The following is a 19,430-nucleotide window of genomic DNA, read 5'->3' as shown; positions in this document are numbered from 1 at the left end:
TTATATATTTTATTTGTGATTTTATATATATATAATAATTTTTTTTCCCAATAGTATATTTGATTTTAACAGTAATATTTATTCCAATAGTAATATTTTAATTATTTTTATTCCAAATGATACTTCTCAAAAGCTTGAAAATGTGGAATCTAATTTTTATATCTATTATAAATTAATACATCTATTGCCAAGAGAAGCATTATGCAATCATGAAAATGGTTTGCAAATACTTGTGTAAACGAACAGAAGATTCTTTTTACAGCTTCAGAATTCACATATGAGAACCAACCAGCATCCAGTCCCTCTGTCTCTGTTGCAGTTTTCCTTTCAGCCGAGGCACGATCAGATTCTTCAGTTCAGGGTGCAAAGTCTCCATCACCAGGTTAGCAAGAATCTAGACACACAAACACACAGATGTAGATGAAAAAAGCCATTGGTTACACAGCAACTGGAAGTATGTTTAAATAATGATGACAGAATTTGAATAGTGCTTAAGAAACTGATAAGACCGTTTCGAGAGCATCATTAACTTCATGCAAACAGCTCAGTGGTTTTGCATGCATATCTTCAGTAACTAGACTGCAGACCGTACAATGTCAAACTATCAATTCCTGAAACACAATGCTTTATCGTTCAAAACAACTACTTGGACGCCTATCACAGATGGTTGCTTTGTTCATGCTCACTGCATTGACAGCCAAAACAGAAACAACTTTTGATGCCGAGAAACATGTCTGCAAGAATAAGTCCGCTCTTTTCATGTGTGTTTTTAGGGATAGGACAATTGGTTTATCATAAATAACACACCAAACGTCTAAATATTAGGATTAGTTCACACTTTAATATTTCCTGATATCAAATAATGCGTTTGTTGAAGAGAAAGAGAGCGAGGGGTAATGAAGTCAGCGAAAGGGGCTTCTTTATGACCTGACAGTGATTGACTGACATTTATTTGAGGTGTATTAGCTGGTCACCTGTAAGGCATCCGGCCACACCATGCACATAAAATGCAGCAATGAGTAATGGCTAATTGAACTCAAATTACTGCTACAGGCTTGGCTATCAGTAACTATACGATGATCTTCATGTAAAGATATTAGGGTGAGCGGCATGAGTTCAAGTTCTGAGCTTCTGACAACTTCATCCGAAAGTAAATAGTACAGAATCGCTCTCAACCCTCCCCTCGCCCAGTTTCCATAGCAATGCAGGGGCCATGTGGGCAGTAACACCACGCAGACCCCCTGACAGAAAAACAAAAAACAGACGGCCCACACCCAGCAGTAATAACAGCCCACGCAGCCGTTTCCAGTGTGGTGTCACATCCAGGCTGACCGTGACGCCCTATAACACCGCTGAGGGCGGGATGAAGAGGAATGACCATGTTTCTCGCACACGGACAATGTCAATACCTTCTTTATATACAACTCGTAGTACTTTTCCTTGGTTAAAGTATAAGAACAGAGGCATTAATTGGCTTTATACACACACACAAACACACAAAAAGCTCATTCATAAGAAACATTTCCTGGGTGTTTTCTGGAAGGCAAAAAAAAACTTTGACAATAATGCACAATAAGTGACTAACAGTGATGCATCAGACTTGAATACGCTCAAAATAAAAGGGAATTTAAAGCTATAGTAGAGGAGAAGATATTCAACGGCATTTTAACTGAAATTCTGGACAGTTTGTCACTGAAAGCTATCAAAAGTTAATGAATTTAGTGCAAAACTAAACATTTTATGTAGGGATGCCAAAAAAAAAAAAAAAGGTACTCACCTTAAATCCAGATCAACTCCACGCAGACCCCCTGACAGAAAAACAAAAAACAGACGGCCCACACCCAGCAGTAATAACAGCCCACGCAGCCGTTTCCAGTGTGGTGTCACATCCAGGCTGACCGTGACGCCCTATAACACCGCTGAGGGCGGGATGAAGAGGAATGACCATGTTTCTCGCACACGGACAATGTCAATACCTTCTTTATATACAACTCGTAGTACTTTTCCTTGGTTAAAGTATAAGAACAGAGGCATTAATTGGCTTTATACACACACACAAACACACAAAAAGCTCATTCATAAGAAACATTTCCTGGGTGTTTTCTGGAAGGCAAAAAAAAACTTTGACAATAATGCACAATAAGTGACTAACAGTGATGCATCAGACTTGAATACGCTCAAAATAAAAGGGAATTTAAAGCTATAGTAGAGGAGAAGATATTCAACGGCATTTTAACTGAAATTCTGGACAGTTTGTCACTGAAAGCTATCAAAAGTTAATGAATTTAGTGCAAAACTAAACATTTTATGTAGGGATGCCAAAAAAAAAAAAAAGGCACTCACCTTAAATCCAGATCAACTGACACCAAACATGCAGTGGAAAAAGGCTTTTCATTTTAAGAATATTTTTTTAACTCATGAAAATTAGTATGAGAACAAAATATTTAATACTTAACATGCTTTAATACTCCAAATTTGAACAGAAGAACTAGGGGGAAAATAACAGTTTAATTACAAAATTACTACCTTCATTTCATAAATGTTTTTGGTGTATTTGAAAGATACCATGAGATTTAAAAAAAAAAGCATTTTCCATTATAGGTCCCCTTTAAGGGCACTGTATGGTTATGTGTGTGTATGAGACAGCACGAGGTGTGAGGATAACCAGCACCCAATAATTTTAATGATTGCCTATTTGCATTTTATTCAAATCTGTGTGTGTATGTGAGAAAGCAGGCAAGCTAGACATTCCTAAATCTGTTAGAAACTAAAGGTTATTTCTAGCACATTATGACTAAAATGAGACAGCAGTACAAAGTTACAAACCAGAGACCTGACCATAACTCACCCCTCTAATGACACATTCTCAGCTGTCTCTCTGCTCTGTGGTTTAAACATTATTGAGGGTTTGTGCTGCTCCAGCACATTAGAGAGCTTAAATACAGAGTGATCAGTCTGATTTATCAAGATAAAGCTTAAAAAGAGCTAGTCTTTTAGAAATGGGCTTCAGGTCAGATGGAAAGATGTAAAACGTTGTATTTGGAATGTTTATGTGTTTAAATGAGTTTGGGAGGGAGAAATGGGTCATTCAGAAAGATTAATTAATAATTATTATGATGTCACAAATATTAGCACATTAAGATATGACCACCCACATTAAACACTTATGAAACTCATGGAGGTTAGCCAGCCATAATGGGTAAATTTACATATAGAAGTCTTAAAGGAACGGTACAGTTTGAGTTTAAGGGTCATGGAGTTTCTAAGGGTCATACAGCATGGAAAAAATACAGAAAAAGTAAATACAGTTTTTTTGGTGCATAAAACTATGACTAACATTATATATAAGAGAGAGAAAAAAAGCTACAATATGGTCTCTTTGAGAGCATCAGTGATGAAGCCAATCCTGACACTTCTGCCCCTGTCTTTACCTTCTAAAAAAAAACAGCTTAAATCAACACCTGATGGAAGTTGGTTTGGCATGGTTTCTAGCTGGTCTAAGATGATCATTTATGGTCATTAGTTGCTCTAGATGGTCAGTTGCCAAATCACCAGGTCTAGAGGCAATTACAAGCTGGTGGCTCAAATTTAACTTTGTAAACCATCTTGGTCAGGCTGGTAGACCACCTTAAGCGTGTAGACCTAATTTTTTCAAGCTAGATTCTCTCAAATTCTCCCCTGCTGAAGTTCTCAGTGAAATGAATATAGTTAATTTAAGAGTGTTAGCCACACCTGAGCCAAAGTTTGGGTGCCCTCCCACCTGTCTGGGACAGAGGATAAAGCCTGAATTGAGGACATGTAGACTCTACTCTACCCAAACTATCCAAGGAAAACAGAAGTGCACAGGGATAAATGCTGTCTGAACTGTTCTTTCCTCCTCTCTGTCTCGTTCTTTTTCAGGGAAGCTTTGATTTCGCCTGCATTCTTATTCCCATGAGTCCAAGACACTGTCTAAAGGCCCATTAGATAGCATCAGGAGCACCTTAAACTCACTAAACATACTGCATGAAATGCAACAATCAACAGAATGATGCATTCTATATGTAAAGCATCCTGTTTTGTATAAAGGATGATTTATTTCTGACATTTGCCAGATTTTCAAACGGATATAAATGATCTTCACCAACCTGTGCTTGGTTTCCACACATCAGGTCCCAGGTGCCATAGTGACCCTTGGCCTGCCTGTAGAGCCGCAGGGCATCCGTGAAAGCTGGTGTCGCTACCTTGCACTCTTCCGACAGTCCTAGAGAGGTCAAGAAACATGACATGTTATAGAAGCGTGTCATATGATTACCTATGGCCAAATCACAGCCATGCTGATATAGAGCAATATCGCACAAATACACGTGTGCTGTTGCTCATATATTCAACAAGGGTGTCAACATCCTTCTAGACATTTACTGGGTTTTCACAAAACCATCTAAGATTTTCACTAACAATATTAATTTAAACAGTTTAGTTTGGTTGGCCTCAAGAGTTTTTGAATTCAAATCTGAACAATCCTAACCAGCTTTTGATTTTTTTTTTTTGCTGGTCCAAACTGGTGATGGCTGGTAGACTAACTTGGACCAGCTATAAATCATGTTAAGCTGGTACAGCCTGGTTTTTCCAGCAAGGAAAAGGAATAGATTACCATTTTAATAATAAGACCTCATCTTCACTTGGAGATCTATACATTCACTAAGAGTCTGTGGATGGAAACTACAGCTTACCACCACTCAAGCAAAGAATCCACAAGACCTAACGTGACAAGACTTATTGGAAAAACACTTAAATGGAGATATAATTATACAGTACTGTAGTGAAGATGGATAATGTGCTCGATGTAAGACTGTTTGCATAAAAGCTGCACATCAGAGGTGATGAAAGAATTCCAATTTGTAGATGATCAAACAATACCAAACAGTCCCGCTCTCGCCACTACTAAAAGTGTATATGAACAGCTGTTATTTGGAGAGATTTGAGTCTTTTGGGAAAAAGATAACCTTTTAGAGTTGCTTTCCTGTTGGAAGCGGGAAGTAAGTGTGATCCATAAAGTTACACATATGGGCAAGGAAAGACAAACACAGATGGACATGAGCAATGGCAAGCTGCACAAACACTCATAGGACTAGAGCTGGTGATGGGGAGCATGTATATCTGCGTGCTGCAGTAAGTTTCAGATTGGCTGACACAAAGACAGGAAGTCAGCAGTGAGAGATGGAGGGATGGAGTGTGTAACAGTCTGTCAGGAACAGGAAATCCACTCAGCGTCCATTTTCCAGGACTCGGAGAAAGAGAGAGAAGGAGGCCGAGACAGAGAGAGAGAGACACACACACACACACACACACAGAATAGAGGAAAGTAGAAAATAACTAGCTTTTCTTGGCATGAGCCCCATGAGAAAACACTAGATGCGTTTGTCAACAGTCTGCTTGGAGAAAGTCCCTAGAGTTCTGTGCTCGATAAAACACTATAAATCCAAATCTGTATTGAACCACCTCGTCCCCAAACATGTCCACCGGTAATACAACTAGCAGTCCTAACAAACTAGAGACACCTTACATCAAAAGTTAATTTGAATGTGGCTCACTCTGTGTGTGTTTAGTGTCAGGTGAAAAAAAAAGGCTACACTCTTTTTCTCTGGCAAGCTGGCAGGCCTGAGAAACTCAACGCAAGAGTCTTGAGCAAAAAATAGTACATATGGTAGAGTTTAGCGTGGGCCGCCTCTGGCATGGGGCTGCACGGTGGTTAGCCGAGACTCCTGGGATAGCTGGTTCCCAGGGTTCCTATGCCACCGCATGTGTGCACTCTTACCATTACTGTTCTGTTCACTGGAGCATTTCCCATTTGGGCTAAAAGCACAAGAACTAGAAGAGTTTCAACAAAAATGTCTTATCTCTGAATCAATAATGAGAACCAAAGAAAACATTTCAGCTTTTTAAATGACATTTCTTTCCAAATCTGGAGGAAAGCTATGTCTAGAGCAAACAAACATAAATCTTACCATGGACTGACTTTTACAAGTACATACTAATTATTTTTATATTAACAATATTCACATTTTTAGTTTCAGTATAAACAAAAACAAGTGAATGTACACACAATAGAATGTTTTTTTTTTTAAGTTAAAGGGGCCATAAAATGTAGAAATCAAATTTTCTAAATCTTTTGAATTTCAGTGGAGAAAATTCAGTGCACTATGAAAACATAGTACTTGTAGAATGTAAAATTTCCACCCCAGTAAAAAAAAACTATTAAAACTAAACAGAAAAAGAGACTCATTGACTCATTGTGTCAGATTGTGATTAACATGAATGCCCACATTACTACACCAAGAGCTATTTAAATTAATAAATTAATAAAAACTAAATAGGAAAATAACAAAATAAGCAAACAAATAGACTTTTTGATTTTTCAGTTTTAACTTATAATAATAAATATTATATAGTAATAATAAAAAAAATAATAAAAATTAAAAACTTAATTTAAGAGTTCTTGAACCTTTTTTGAATCACTCTCAGTTTCTTTCAATTAAAACAATGGTTTGTCATAATTACAAAAAAAAAAATACAAGAAATATATTAGCCTATATGGGAAGGTGGGGTTGTGGTGATTAAAAATTAAATGCATAATCTATTTAAAAAAGACAACTGAGATACATAAACAAAAAACAACAACAACAGTCACTGCTCTTCAGGTTCACATGTGGGCTTTACCCAAATAGACGGTCACAGTGTGCCTATTACTTAGCGCAAAGGGCTATTATTAAATTTCAGCTGAATTCAAAGCATTGTGTTTGATTGTGTATTGCAACTGTCAACAGTGTCTACGACTCTATATATGAAACTGACATTCACCTCTACTTTAATTTTAAAACTGGTTTGTTTTCTTTCTGCCATTGGTCTCCACACTATGATGTCATAATGGGTGTGATGATATGATTGATTACCAACTGTTGCAAGTTGCCAATGAGACGGGTATGTCTACAACAAAACAAATGACTAGCCACCACCACAGGCTGTCAGAACAATGACTAGAATACAATTACTAGATTAACAAAAATGTTCAGAATGCAACATTTGCATTCAATCCCCAATGTTTGAAACTCTCCATTGGTTTAGTCCCATTCCTGAAGGCTAGACAGATCAATTAAAACATGCACTGAGTTCATACACAGTCAAGTTCAAATTCAAACAGCTTAAAATAGTGTATATGTGGTTTGCTTTATCTTAAGCTTTTTGAAAGGCCTTCGTGTATAATTCCTCTTGATTTCTTTCCAATGCTGTAATAAAACCCAAGCACTTTGAGCACCTACTGTAATACCACAGCTTTGCATGTGGTTGATCGTCTCTGCCCTCTGGTAACCCTCTAGCAAAAACACAGAGCTGTGTTCTCACATATGTGGAGCAACTACCTGAAGTCATTCAGCCCTCAGCTTCAGGCAGGTCTCAGGGATTTTGCAGAGCCCTTCCCTGATGCCTCAAAGGCAAATTATATTCCCTATGTAGGGCCCTATGAAATGCATACTATATTTTCCAAAATTCCATTTAAATTTTTCTGGATTCCGTTTTTTTCCCCATTTTAATGGTTAAATTAAATGTTATTAAACAAAAAGCATGTCAAATTATTTGAACTCACGAAACTTATTTAACAGCAATTTATTAAAAGTTTAACAAAAATTACATTAAGGCAATAAATTACACTTTTTTTTTTCAAATTCAGCTTTATTTTTGACAAAATTGAATGTTCCATTAATTTCATGGATTCCATTTGAATGGTTTCATAAAATTGTAATAATCAAAACAATCTCTAATTAATTGATTTTATATTTTAAAAAATTATTTATTTTTTCAGAAATCGTTGTGCATTTACATTTTTCTGTTCAGTTAATTCTGGTAAATATTTCTAGCATATATACCTTTAAAAATAATTTTTTTATAATAATTTTATTATTAGTAGTAGTACCATAATTACATTAAGCAATATACATATTTCTGTCACAGTTTCTTCAAGTTAAACCAAACTTTTATTTTGACTGGTTGCTGTGAAGTTTTTACATTTACATTTAGTCATTTTGCAGACACTTTTATCCAAAGAGACTTTTGATTGTATATGATATGACGATAGTTTTTCTCAAAAGAAATGGTAAAATGATAATGAAGTGACTCTCAGAGCAGTTCTAGAGATTATGTTCATGTGTTCATGTACTCATATATTGAGGCGGCCGAGCCTGAAATCACCACAAGCGTCACACACGCTTCAGTATTTACAGTATGTAGTAAACGAAGCCGCGCTTCTGTGCTATTCATTCACAAAGAGAAATGCAGAACATGCGATTCATATTTAAATATTATTTTGCAACTTAGTATTCACAGAAACTAGTCCATGTCGCATTTTGATTTAAGTGTACTAAACCTACTTTTGATTTATCCATCCAAAAATTTGGCAAATTCTGTGACATTCCACGTTATACAGTAAATTCCATTTTTATGACTGAATCCACGATTCTATCCACGTTTTCTACATCGCGGAAATCATAGGGCCCTACCTATGTAACTTCTTGCACTTGTGACTTTTTTGGGCTGTTACCAAGCCAGAGGCATTGTACTTCACCTTCAGGATCTTAAAAACCCTGGAGGCAAGCTAGAGATCTCACAATGTTTGCTGTACATATTAATCTGGCATGAAGTTCCTTGTTACATGTTAATTTTAAATCAATATGCGAAACGGGCTGAGGAACAACACTTCAAGACATCTTGTGAAAGTCAACATTTACCTTAATTAAAACGCATTACTCATCTTATTGTGCATGAGTTATAGTCCAAGTTATTCAAAAGAAAATAATGGCTTAATCTTTCATCAAAATAGCAGAGGTGAATTGAGTGCATTGTTTTTAGTGATGTCACAAGACAACTGGTTAAAGGGGTCATATGATGCGATTTCAATTTTTCCTTTCTCTTTGGAGTGTTACAAGCTCTTGGTGCATAAAGAAGATCTGTAAAGTTGCAAAGACTAAAGTCTCAAATCCAAAGAGATATTCTTTATAAAAATTAAGAGTCAGCCACGCCTACCTAAAACGGCTCGTTCTAACGTACAGTATGTGGAAAATAATGTGTTTTTTGAACCTTAAACCGCATAAACATTTCATTACACCAAATACACAAAATAATGTTCTTTTTAGCAGCATCATATGACCCCTTTAATATGAAGCAACAGTGAAACTGCTATTTATGCTTTTATACGCAGTTCAGTTTTCGTTTCAAATCTTTCCAACAGCACACTGTTAATTATAAGACAGCAAAATAACAACAGAAGCATAACCATTTGGAAAAAATCAAGATGTTTCAATAAACGTTAGCCTTCAAAAACCTACTTTTCAATTCCCAATGGATAAAATCAAGCCCAGCCCAACATATTTTCTCCAGTGTGTGTCACACAAATGAAAAATATGCCACAATAAGGTAGTCAAATGGTTTGCATAGTTTCTGAAGGTAAATCAGCAGGAAGGTCACTGCATGCAGCCCCTGACTAATGTGTGACTTGAAGGTCCCACCTTTAAAAGATCAATCTCTGACTGTAGAGAGCAGAGAGGTCTGGGTTTCCTCAAAGTGGGCCAGGTTAGGCCGTGAGTGATATAGCTTTACTGTTTATCAGACACACCCCTAAGGAATTTGATGTTATATATATATCTGCGTAAATTGTCTTATGTCATTATCATTCATGATCCACAAAACTAGTAATTTGCTGTCTTGCCTTGACAAGCCTAACTGAGAGTGCCCCAAGGCATTATGGGAAGGTGTTGACATGTGGTCAGAGGATGTTCAGTTAGCAGTCAACGACTGGCAACATGTTGGAGCTATGCTGCTCTGCAAGTTGTTCAATTATTGTATCAGCCAATAAATACAATACCTCCTTTTATTAGTTTGTCAACGTCTATAGTGCTACATTCTTCAGACACTCTTTTTTTAACATTTTTGATTTAAACTTTATACATAACTGCAGTAATTTAGTTTTTTGAATTTATTACGATAGGATGGGGGGGTGGTATCAGGAAGGGTCCTCAAGCCGGGATTCGAACTCGGGACGCCCGTAACACAACTGCGTCACATGTCGGCACACTGCCCACTAGGCTATTGGCGCTGACTGCAGTAATTATTTTTAATAATCTTTTTTTTTTTTTTATTTGCATCATTCAAATAAATATCTCTTATGCTCACCAAGGCTGCATTTATTTGATCAAAAACACACAAAAAAACGTAATACTGTGAAATATTACAATTTTAAAATCTGTTTTTCTAGTGTAATGTAATAAAATATTTTCAAAAATGTATTCTTTTGAGGGCAAAGCTGAATTTTCAGCATCCATTACTTTAGTCTTCAGTATCACTTGACACTTCAGAAATCCTTCTAATATGCTTATTTGATGTTCAAGAAACATTTCTTATTATTGTCAATGTTTAAAATGGTTGTGTGGCTTAATTTTTTTGTGGAAACCATGATATATTTTTCAGGAATAATGTATAGAGTGTTCAAAAGAACAGCATTTATTTGAAACAGATTTCTTTTGTAACAACATTATAAATGTGAATAATGTAAAAAAATATATAAATTAAAAAAAAATTCTAAAAAAAACAAAAAAAAAACAAAAACATTTGAACAGTAAAACAAAATAGTACCTTCTATTAAATTTGACTTGATTAAGCCATTTTGGAATTAGATTTCTACGTAGAAATTCCTAGAAGATAACATCAATGCATTCTAATGAAGAATTTAAAAAATGACACGTCATAAAGAGCATTAAAAGTTCACTGTTTTGCATGGGATATTTAGCATCAGTTAAAATGACAAAAGGAACATCCTCCACACCTTAAAGTAATTTGAAAAGCATTCAACATTTCAAGCTGAGACACAAACACTTCTTTCCATCACAAACACAGGCATAGACACACACCCTGCTGTGTGATTTGAAATATGACAATAAGCCAGAAGACAGGTGATTTGAGGGTGGAGTTGAAGGTAATGTAATACTATGAATTTTTACAAAGGCATGCAGATATTTCGGAGCATATTTAGCTAGAAATGCTCTATAGACTACGTTTGAGTGACGGGGAGGAAAGATGAATGTTGTAGGTCAAATCTCGCTGTTTATTCATCTCTCATTGTGACGCAAGTCAGAAAGAAACGATTATATGCAGCAAATGCTCTGGTATGTAGATCCATTTTAAGGTTATTTTGGATAGTAGTTGACATGGCAAAATCGACTCCTTTATGCCGACAAACTACAACTTTCTCATGACAATGTGCGTTTTTTGTGCACACAAATCAACAAATGAACATTAACATGTGAACTACTGTTTCCCGTAATATAGATGTGATATAGATATATAGATGAAGTAGATAAGACAGGTCTTTTTAAACTCAGCAAAGCAGATACACTCAGAGAGAAGCACACATGGCATCAATCTAAAAACAGAACGAATGCTTTGCTTTGCCTCAGTTTGTGACCGTGACTCACCGTTGTTGCTGTGTCTCACACAGTCCTGGAAGACGGCATGCCACTTCTTCTGTTCTTTCTCCGTCATGACACAGAAGTAGTGATGGCGGGCGTATGGATGCCACAGGATGAGGGGAAACTGCATGGGACATTTCAGAAACGGGGCACTGGCCGCTTTGGCCTTTGTATCTAAAACAACAGAACATACAATATAAGAACATTACATGATTATAAATTATTTAAAATTACACTGATTAGACATAATAGATTATATAGCACTGTATATGGAGTATTAAAAGAACTCATCCTGCATGTATCCTGTCTATTCTAGACATTACTATTTAAAAAAAAAAAAAAGATAAAATAAAATACATAAATAATTACATTATATTATGAGATCAAATAAGAACTCTTATAAATAAATAAAATAAATACCCTACTTCATAAACTGAAATTTGAACATTTAAAAATTACTATATTATTATTAAATTAATATTTTTTTAATTACTATTGGATATAGTGTGTTCATACTTCGACTTTAAAATAATATTGTGCTACATGTCCATTAGGATCTTTTAGAATTCTGATAGTATTTTCTGACAATGCTACTTTTCTGTCTGTTTATTTAAATATTATTGTATTAATTCATTTCTCACCACTCAGGCTATTGTTTAGAAGCCCCAGGTATTCCTCCATCGAGGTCAGGGCTCTGTACCCGGCACAGTTAATGACCCCTTTGGAGTGGAGACCTCGATCATGTGCCTGTAGAGGAAACACACAGCTCAGAATCACTCTGCAGCTGGGGAAATGACAAACATATCCACTAACAGCAGGACACTTTATATTCACTTTAGGTCCAGTAATGCAAGATTAACATTCAGATCATTTTTTCTTTTGTTTACATTTAATTATCTGAGCTGGGCATGTTTGTGGTGAAAGTTAGGGGAAAAAAAACAAAAAAACAAAACACGCTCAGTGGTTTACACTCACCGCTTTGCTCTCATATAAGCTGATGTTGTAGGAGTCGCCCACATACAAAAAGCGGCTCCTCCATTTCTTGCTCTCTTCCAGATACTGAAACAAACCTCCAGAGAAGATGGACTTGTTCTTCAGAGGGTCCTGTGGTGGGAACAAACGCATTTTAAATTAATGCAAATCAAAATCATTTTACTAGATGAAAGCATGACTAAACAAATCAATGAATGGTGTTTAGAAGACCAACGTGAAACACTCCCAGCAGTCGGAAATAACAAAAGGCCAGTTCGAGACGTATTTATATAACATAGATCTGAGTGATTCAGCCCAAAATAAGAAATGGGTGGAGCAACTGGTACATAAAAGACATTCAAGCTTGTGTTATGTCTACAATCAAAACCACTGCTTTCTGTTAATGGATGCTGAATTTACCACTGGTGGGTGCGCATGCCTTTGAACACGGTTAATCGGTTAATCTTTGAAACTAAATACAAATAAAATGCAGACAGATATTTTTCAAGTCCAGCTGTCCTGTCTCATAACATCTGAAGGACTTCAAATATGAGAGTGCACAAGCGTTTTTCTTGGCCATGGTCTAGATTTCTGTGTTTAGTAGAGATCAAACGACTTCGTGGACAAATGATAACTGGGGAGGCCAGGAGAGTTTGGAGACCAATAAGAAAATCGTTTTTAACTTTCTGCGCATTTGTTGAGATAACCAAGATCTCAGAACATCCCTCCATCCTAATGCAATCAAACCATTTCAGCCAACGTGTTGGTGACTGATCTTGAACTGTTTGACAGATTTGTCCACTGCAGAAAAGCTGGTTTCAGCTCCTTTGACATGCTCGTCTCAACCCAGAAACAATTAATATCAGAGGTCAGGGGGGTGGAAAGTTTTCAAAACAACAACAACTTAGTCTGGCAAAACCAAGTAGATCATTCCCATTATAATCAAAGTCTTCTAAACTGGGAACGCCCGGGGCGATGCTCATTCAGTTGATGGACGCAAAGTTCCCATGCACTGGACAGCAGCTCCAGCCACTTCAATTTTTCATGTTTGTCCAAAACATAATTACGGTTATATAAATTGTTTGCGTTATAACTTTTGGCAGTTGCATCAACACAAATTCCATAAGTAATACTCGTAAACAAAGACAATACTGCTCCAAGTTCATTTGTGGGCAGGTTATGTTGTCGGTTATATCATCATTAGACTCAATGGAAATGTGGGCTGGCACCAGCACCAGCATAATTTTGGTGAAAAATGGCATTAGAAAGCAAGGTCTACCCAAGATCCTTTGATGTTACAGTCAGTGGAATGGCGTCTGAAGTCTTTATGTGCTTTTGTGTGTGTATTTGCTATTCAAGCCTTTGTTACAATTATTTAACTTGTGTGAAATCTGCTCCACTTCCTCTTCGCTGACTTCATGCCGATAAGCACGACCAGAGTCTTCAAAACGAGGGAAACAAAAAAAGGAAAAACTGAAGCAGGAAGGCTTACTTCTGATCTCATTTGAACCTGGAGTGGGCAATATTCTTTGCCATTATTTTTCCATTCTTTGTCAATCTTTCCCCATCCTTCTGGGATCTACATGACTGGACAGACAGAGGTGAAATATAGCGGGTTTTACCTTTCTATGTAGCAGTTGTGTCTGGGTATTCCCTCCTCCTTCGATCTCATAGCGTACGCTGTTGAACAAAGCCACAGCGTACTGCTGCTCATAAAACCTCCCAAACTCTGCCATCACAGCGTTGGTGCGGGCTAAGTTGGAACAGAGATACAGGAATGTTAGATTTAAAGAAGGACCGCAGCACAGGAAAGAAATTACTTTACAGCTGCAAAGCGCACTGCAAATTGCAGGTTGCATTTGCTGGAGGTTACTTTAGGTCAAATGGCAGTATAAACATTTAATCACTATCACAAAACATTATAAACCTGTTTAGTTAGTTTTAGTCTTTTAGTTGAGAATTGTTCCCAAAAGCAATTAGGCAAGATAACAACAAAAATGCAAACACAGAGAAAAACCCAGCCCCTTACAGCATCAAACAAAACAGAGCTGTAACTGGATCCAAGATTTTTAGTTGACTAGAACTACAGTGTGAAATACAACAAGTGACAATCCACTGTCGACATCATTAGCCCATGTCTGCGTGTGCGGGTTTGAAAGAGTTCAAACGGAAATCATGATATTGCCATGTGCGATTATTAAACCACAAAAGACTGCAATTTTTTAAAAATAAATATATAGTCTGCATGCTTTAAAGTATGTTTTAAAATATAGTACTGCTATGTAAAATGTATTATTATTAATATTAATTTTATATGCACATTATCTATTTTTATAAAATAGTAATTTAATCATTTAAATAATAAATTATTAAAATAATTTTAGAAATATAAAATAATAATTTATTAAATACATTACCAAATTAGATGTAATGGGAAAAAATAATATTGACCAAAATAATAAGATTATGATTTTTGGGCCATTTTGTGCAACCCTCACTGTGTATTCTATTACAATATCATAACACTTATATTGAAATATATCTGTGAAAATGCTGATCCTGAAATTCAATAGGGTTACAACAGAAAAGGTGATCAACAATAAACGGGAATTCCAGATAAAGAGAGAAACAGTTGCAAAAACAGTCAAGTGTGGAAACACATGGACACAGTATGAAAATCAACATCAAAAATGAAAAGACCCGAGCCTGCAGGCTTATTGAAGCTTTATGAAAAGAAGATGGTGCTATTAAGATGAATTTGCTTACATAAAGAGGCCAATAAATGGAAAAAGTGATGCATGATCAGAGGCAATCACATTTGAATGCCATATTCAAAGCATAGTGGTCTAGTTTTAAAGCAAACAATATCCTTGGCATTTAATATTAACATGACGAGAGCCTTAGCCTTTGGATGCTGATGAAAGTTGGCACGTGTTTAAATGTATGTGAAAGGACATACTTTCATGAGAAACAAGAAGGAACAACCTGACAGGAACGTAAAAGGAAGAAGGGCCACATCTGATGTCTACAGTACAGCACTCTAAATACACACGGCCTTCTGGGTATTCAGGTTTACTGTACCATGGCCTACAGTAGGTCTCCACAGGAAGGAATCTCTTCACTTACACCTCATTTCTCAAGCACTCCATCAGATTAGGAGCTTCTTGTTACAGGACATTTGAATGAAAATCATGTTGTTGTGATTGCATGAATGCAGCAGCCGGTGTGTCTGTGAGGGCAGACCGTTCTCTAGCAGACCCACTATTGTACTAAACTAGAATAACTTGTAGACTCCGTTTGCTTTGGCTCAGTGTGGACTATTCCACTGTATTCATTCACATGTATATTTGCAGAGAGTGCTTCTAGACGCTCAGTTGGCACAGGTGGAACAGGTGCTGGCGACGATTCGCTAGCAAACTTCTTATCAACATAAACCCTGTAATGTAATGCTGTTGTGAACACCGCACATCACGTCACTCATCACATCTTAAGATGGGTTTCACTCGGAGCGTGTTAAAAGGCATTAGAGCTGGGGTTTTCAATCTTGGACCCCCAGGTGGCTGCATGAGAATCCTAGGAGGTCCATGGAAAAACTGAGAAAAACACTGTTTAAAAAAAAAACTAAGAGTAAACAAAAAAAATTGATTAAAATAACTAAATATAAAAAAATAATACATTAAATATAATAAACCAGTACTTAACCCTAACAGCACAGTACTATGAGTAGAAAAAATTAATAATGTAACATAATAGAAACTAAATATTTCCCAAATAAAATTTACACTTTCAAATTATTCATGTTATAGTATAAATTGGGTCTATATACATAAAAAATAAATAGCTGTCTTTGAAAAGTTTAAATATTAGGATGTAAATGTATTTATTTTAGACTTTATATATAATCTTTCAAATTAGAAAATTTTATTTATATTTTTTTAACCTATTTTTTTATTTATATATTTTCATTAGAATTTCTCTTTTCTTCCAAGGTTTATTTTTCTTTACAAAGAACATTTGCAATAACTATTTTTAGACAAGACACCAAGAAAGTCATTATCATACTTCAGACACTTTTAATAAAAAACAATATCATAAGACATTTATTGATACCAACACTTCCCTAAGACATTCTTGCAATTTCAACAAAACTTTAACTGCCACTTAGATTATTTTACCTTAGTGACAAGTTTAAAAAGTTGAATTCTACAAGTCAAAGCTATCTATTCACTGACCATAGAGACTGTAAAAGACCAAAAGCTGACAAACATCCCCTCCCACATGCACAGTCAGCAGATGAACCCTTCACAGTCTATGAAACTGGGGAAGGGAGGGAAAGATATGGGGGAGACAGATAAAACAAAGGTGTGAGAGCATGATGACACCTTGAGAAGATCCTCCCCATTACTCCAAGACCTGTTCATACTTGCTCTCACTCTCTCAGAAAACATCCAGCCCTATTAGCCAAATAGTTCACAAGGGAGGTCTAGAGATCCCTAGAGGAATTTCCTGTGTTCAAACCTCCCTTCAACCTCCTGACCTCCTGTCCATCTACCACAAACATCTTCATAACTGCTTCAGGCTTCATAAAGGGAGAGTCTATGAGGGCGGCCTTCTCTTGTGAAGACCAAACATCTTCCCACAGTTCATTACTAAACAGTGGTGGAATTTCAAAAGGGCTGACTCAGCAGATACACTCAGCATTTTATGACATCAGCATACACGTCTGCATGAGATCCACCTGAATTCATTTCACAGAAATTAAATATTTCTCTGAAATGAACTCAGAACAAGACGATCACTTCATCAAGTGCCAGCTCACCAAGTGACTCAAGCCTATCATCAGTGAAAGATCCGGACTGGTACTTCAAACACACACAATGAAACCTATACTTCTTAACCAGTCCTGACTTGTTCTTAGAGTATGTGTGTGTGTACATACAAGGTTGCGGTGATCCAAAATTTCCAGTCACAGCCAAAAGAGCTGTTGTTTTCTCATAATAACGTTAGGAAATTATCTCACATGGTTCATTTCACTCAAACTGGTTTTTCAACAGTTTTCCACAACTGAAGATTGTTTTAAATTAACACTTAGGCTATATTTATCAAGTCGTTTCCATCCAGAGATACTTTCTATGATTGACATGAGGGGAAAAAGACGAGAAGCAGATCCAAAACACAGTAACCACTACTTGACGTCACAAATTATGGACTGGTAACATTTCATTTCCCACGTGTCAGATTGGTCACACTGGATAGCTATGAAATGTTCCTGTTAGTTTCTAGGAAAACTCAAAAAGCCAATGTTGTAAACATAATTGCGGTATTCCACACCTTAAAGCTCTTTAATTGCAAAAGCATGTTCTTTTAAAGGAACGTGATTATTTCCCATCATGTTTTGGAGAGGAACTAATATATAGTTATGAAGGGTGTCTTTACAGGTAGAGGATATAACCAGTTCTCCAAACCAACTAGACTAGAGGAAGCATAATGCAGCAAAAATACTTAGTAGAAGCTTCATGGGCACACAATGGAAGGACATTTTTTCCATTTTACCATCTTATTATTAGAGTTATAGCAGAAAATATAATTTGTGAACACAAAAGTAGGCCTACTATTAAACATACCAAGGATACTCAAAAAAAGTAGAGTTGGCAAAACTGTTTTTGCCAGAACGGTAAACGCCTAAAACGTTTATACAGTGCAAAAACATCAATTCAAAATAGGATTAGTAATATCAAAAATGTTTTTAATACAAATACGTATTACTCAATGCTGCCTGCCTTAAATCTGCATGTGTAGGCTATACTTCAGGCTTTAGGGGGCGTTTAAACGCGACGCGTTCTTAGGTTCAGTCTGAGTTACTTTTAATTGTTGGTTATTGAACACATATTCGTCTGTGTTGCGTCGCGTTTTTTAGGACGCGCGTCAAATACATTTGTTGTGATTTACTCAACCTTGTGAACTTGTATAAACCTGTTTGACTTTATTCTTTCCGTAGAACATAAAAAGCAGTTAGGAAGAAAATTACAAAACGACAGTCTGGGTAAATGATGACATTTTGATTTTTTTTTTCTGAGTGAAAAACGCATCTCGACTCCTGCGTTCCGTCTCATACCACTGTTGTTTTTGAGCGCGCGAATGCGTCCGGGTTTCTTCGGTGTACACGCGTCTGCTAAAAATATCTTAAAGATTTGTGGATGGTGTATCCACGCTAACTAAACCCATCTCTTTTAAACAGTCCTCTTTTAAAGTACGCTAGCTCTATTGTACAAATAATGACTTTTTCCCTTTTAAAAGTAACACAAACGCGTTTTACCTTTAATCATCTCCCGTTTGCCTTCGTCCAGGTTGGTAGAAATCACATCACCCATGGTGACGATTTAAATGACAGTCACAGATACTGAAGAAAGTTCCTTTGGATCTGAAACACTACAGAAATGTGTCTTTTGAGTCTTCCAAATAAAGCATCCCTGGTTACTTCAGAGCGTTGTGTTCATTTTGCATTGACGTGACTTCACTGTGTGACTGCAACGCCCTCTGTGAGAGAAACAAGACTCATTTAAACTGAGTCAAATGAGTGACATTCAGAGGGTGTGGTTTACACCGCCTGACACACCCAACTTCACAACAGACCTGTTGTTTAATCACAGCTGATTTTAGAGAGTCTGATATGATCATGGACTTGCTTTTGTTATATGATGGGCTTAAGTTGATGTATTTATTTATTTGATAAAAAATGAACACGTTTTGGTCTCGAAACCTTTAATGAAGTAATTATTATTTTCTTGAAGTAATGAAGATATGAATATTTTTCAGTCTTACAAGAATTATAGAGTTTGCAAATTCCGTTCCACAAATATCTTTGAAGCTGAATTACAAAGCTGATATTTTCTCCAGGAAATGCACACTGCTTTTTAGGAATCTGAAGCCTTTGAGGCTTGCTTTGCTTTTCTTTTTAAGCCAAGG

The 19,430-nt window shown here is 36.3% G+C and overlaps 1 protein-coding gene across 1 annotated transcript in view; it reads right to left on the bottom strand.

The window, feature by feature from the left end:
* Window positions 1–19,001, bottom strand: part of LOC107661537 (niban-like protein 1) — a 26,364-nt gene extending 7,363 nt beyond the window's left edge. The window contains exons 1-7 of the mRNA XM_016451169.1: window positions 18,781–19,001; window positions 14,087–14,217; window positions 12,468–12,596; window positions 12,134–12,239; window positions 11,499–11,666; window positions 4,128–4,243; window positions 290–394 (exon numbers count right to left, since the gene is read on the bottom strand). Coding sequence (XP_016306655.1) covers window positions 290–394; window positions 4,128–4,243; window positions 11,499–11,666; window positions 12,134–12,239; window positions 12,468–12,596; window positions 14,087–14,217; window positions 18,781–18,835 — 810 coding nt within the window. The 5' untranslated portion in view covers window positions 18,836–19,001. The remainder of the gene's footprint in view (window positions 1–289; window positions 395–4,127; window positions 4,244–11,498; window positions 11,667–12,133; window positions 12,240–12,467; window positions 12,597–14,086; window positions 14,218–18,780) is intronic.
* Window positions 19,002–19,430: the final 429 nt, after the last annotated feature.

The sequence above is a fragment of the Sinocyclocheilus anshuiensis genome, unplaced genomic scaffold, assembly GCF_001515605.1.
Source record: "Sinocyclocheilus anshuiensis isolate Anshui unplaced genomic scaffold, SAMN03320099.WGS_v1.1 scaffold457, whole genome shotgun sequence".
Taxonomy (NCBI): domain Eukaryota; kingdom Metazoa; phylum Chordata; class Actinopteri; order Cypriniformes; family Cyprinidae; genus Sinocyclocheilus; species Sinocyclocheilus anshuiensis.
Note: the sequence above shows the minus strand (reverse complement) of the source record. Positions and strands in the feature narration are given on the sequence as shown.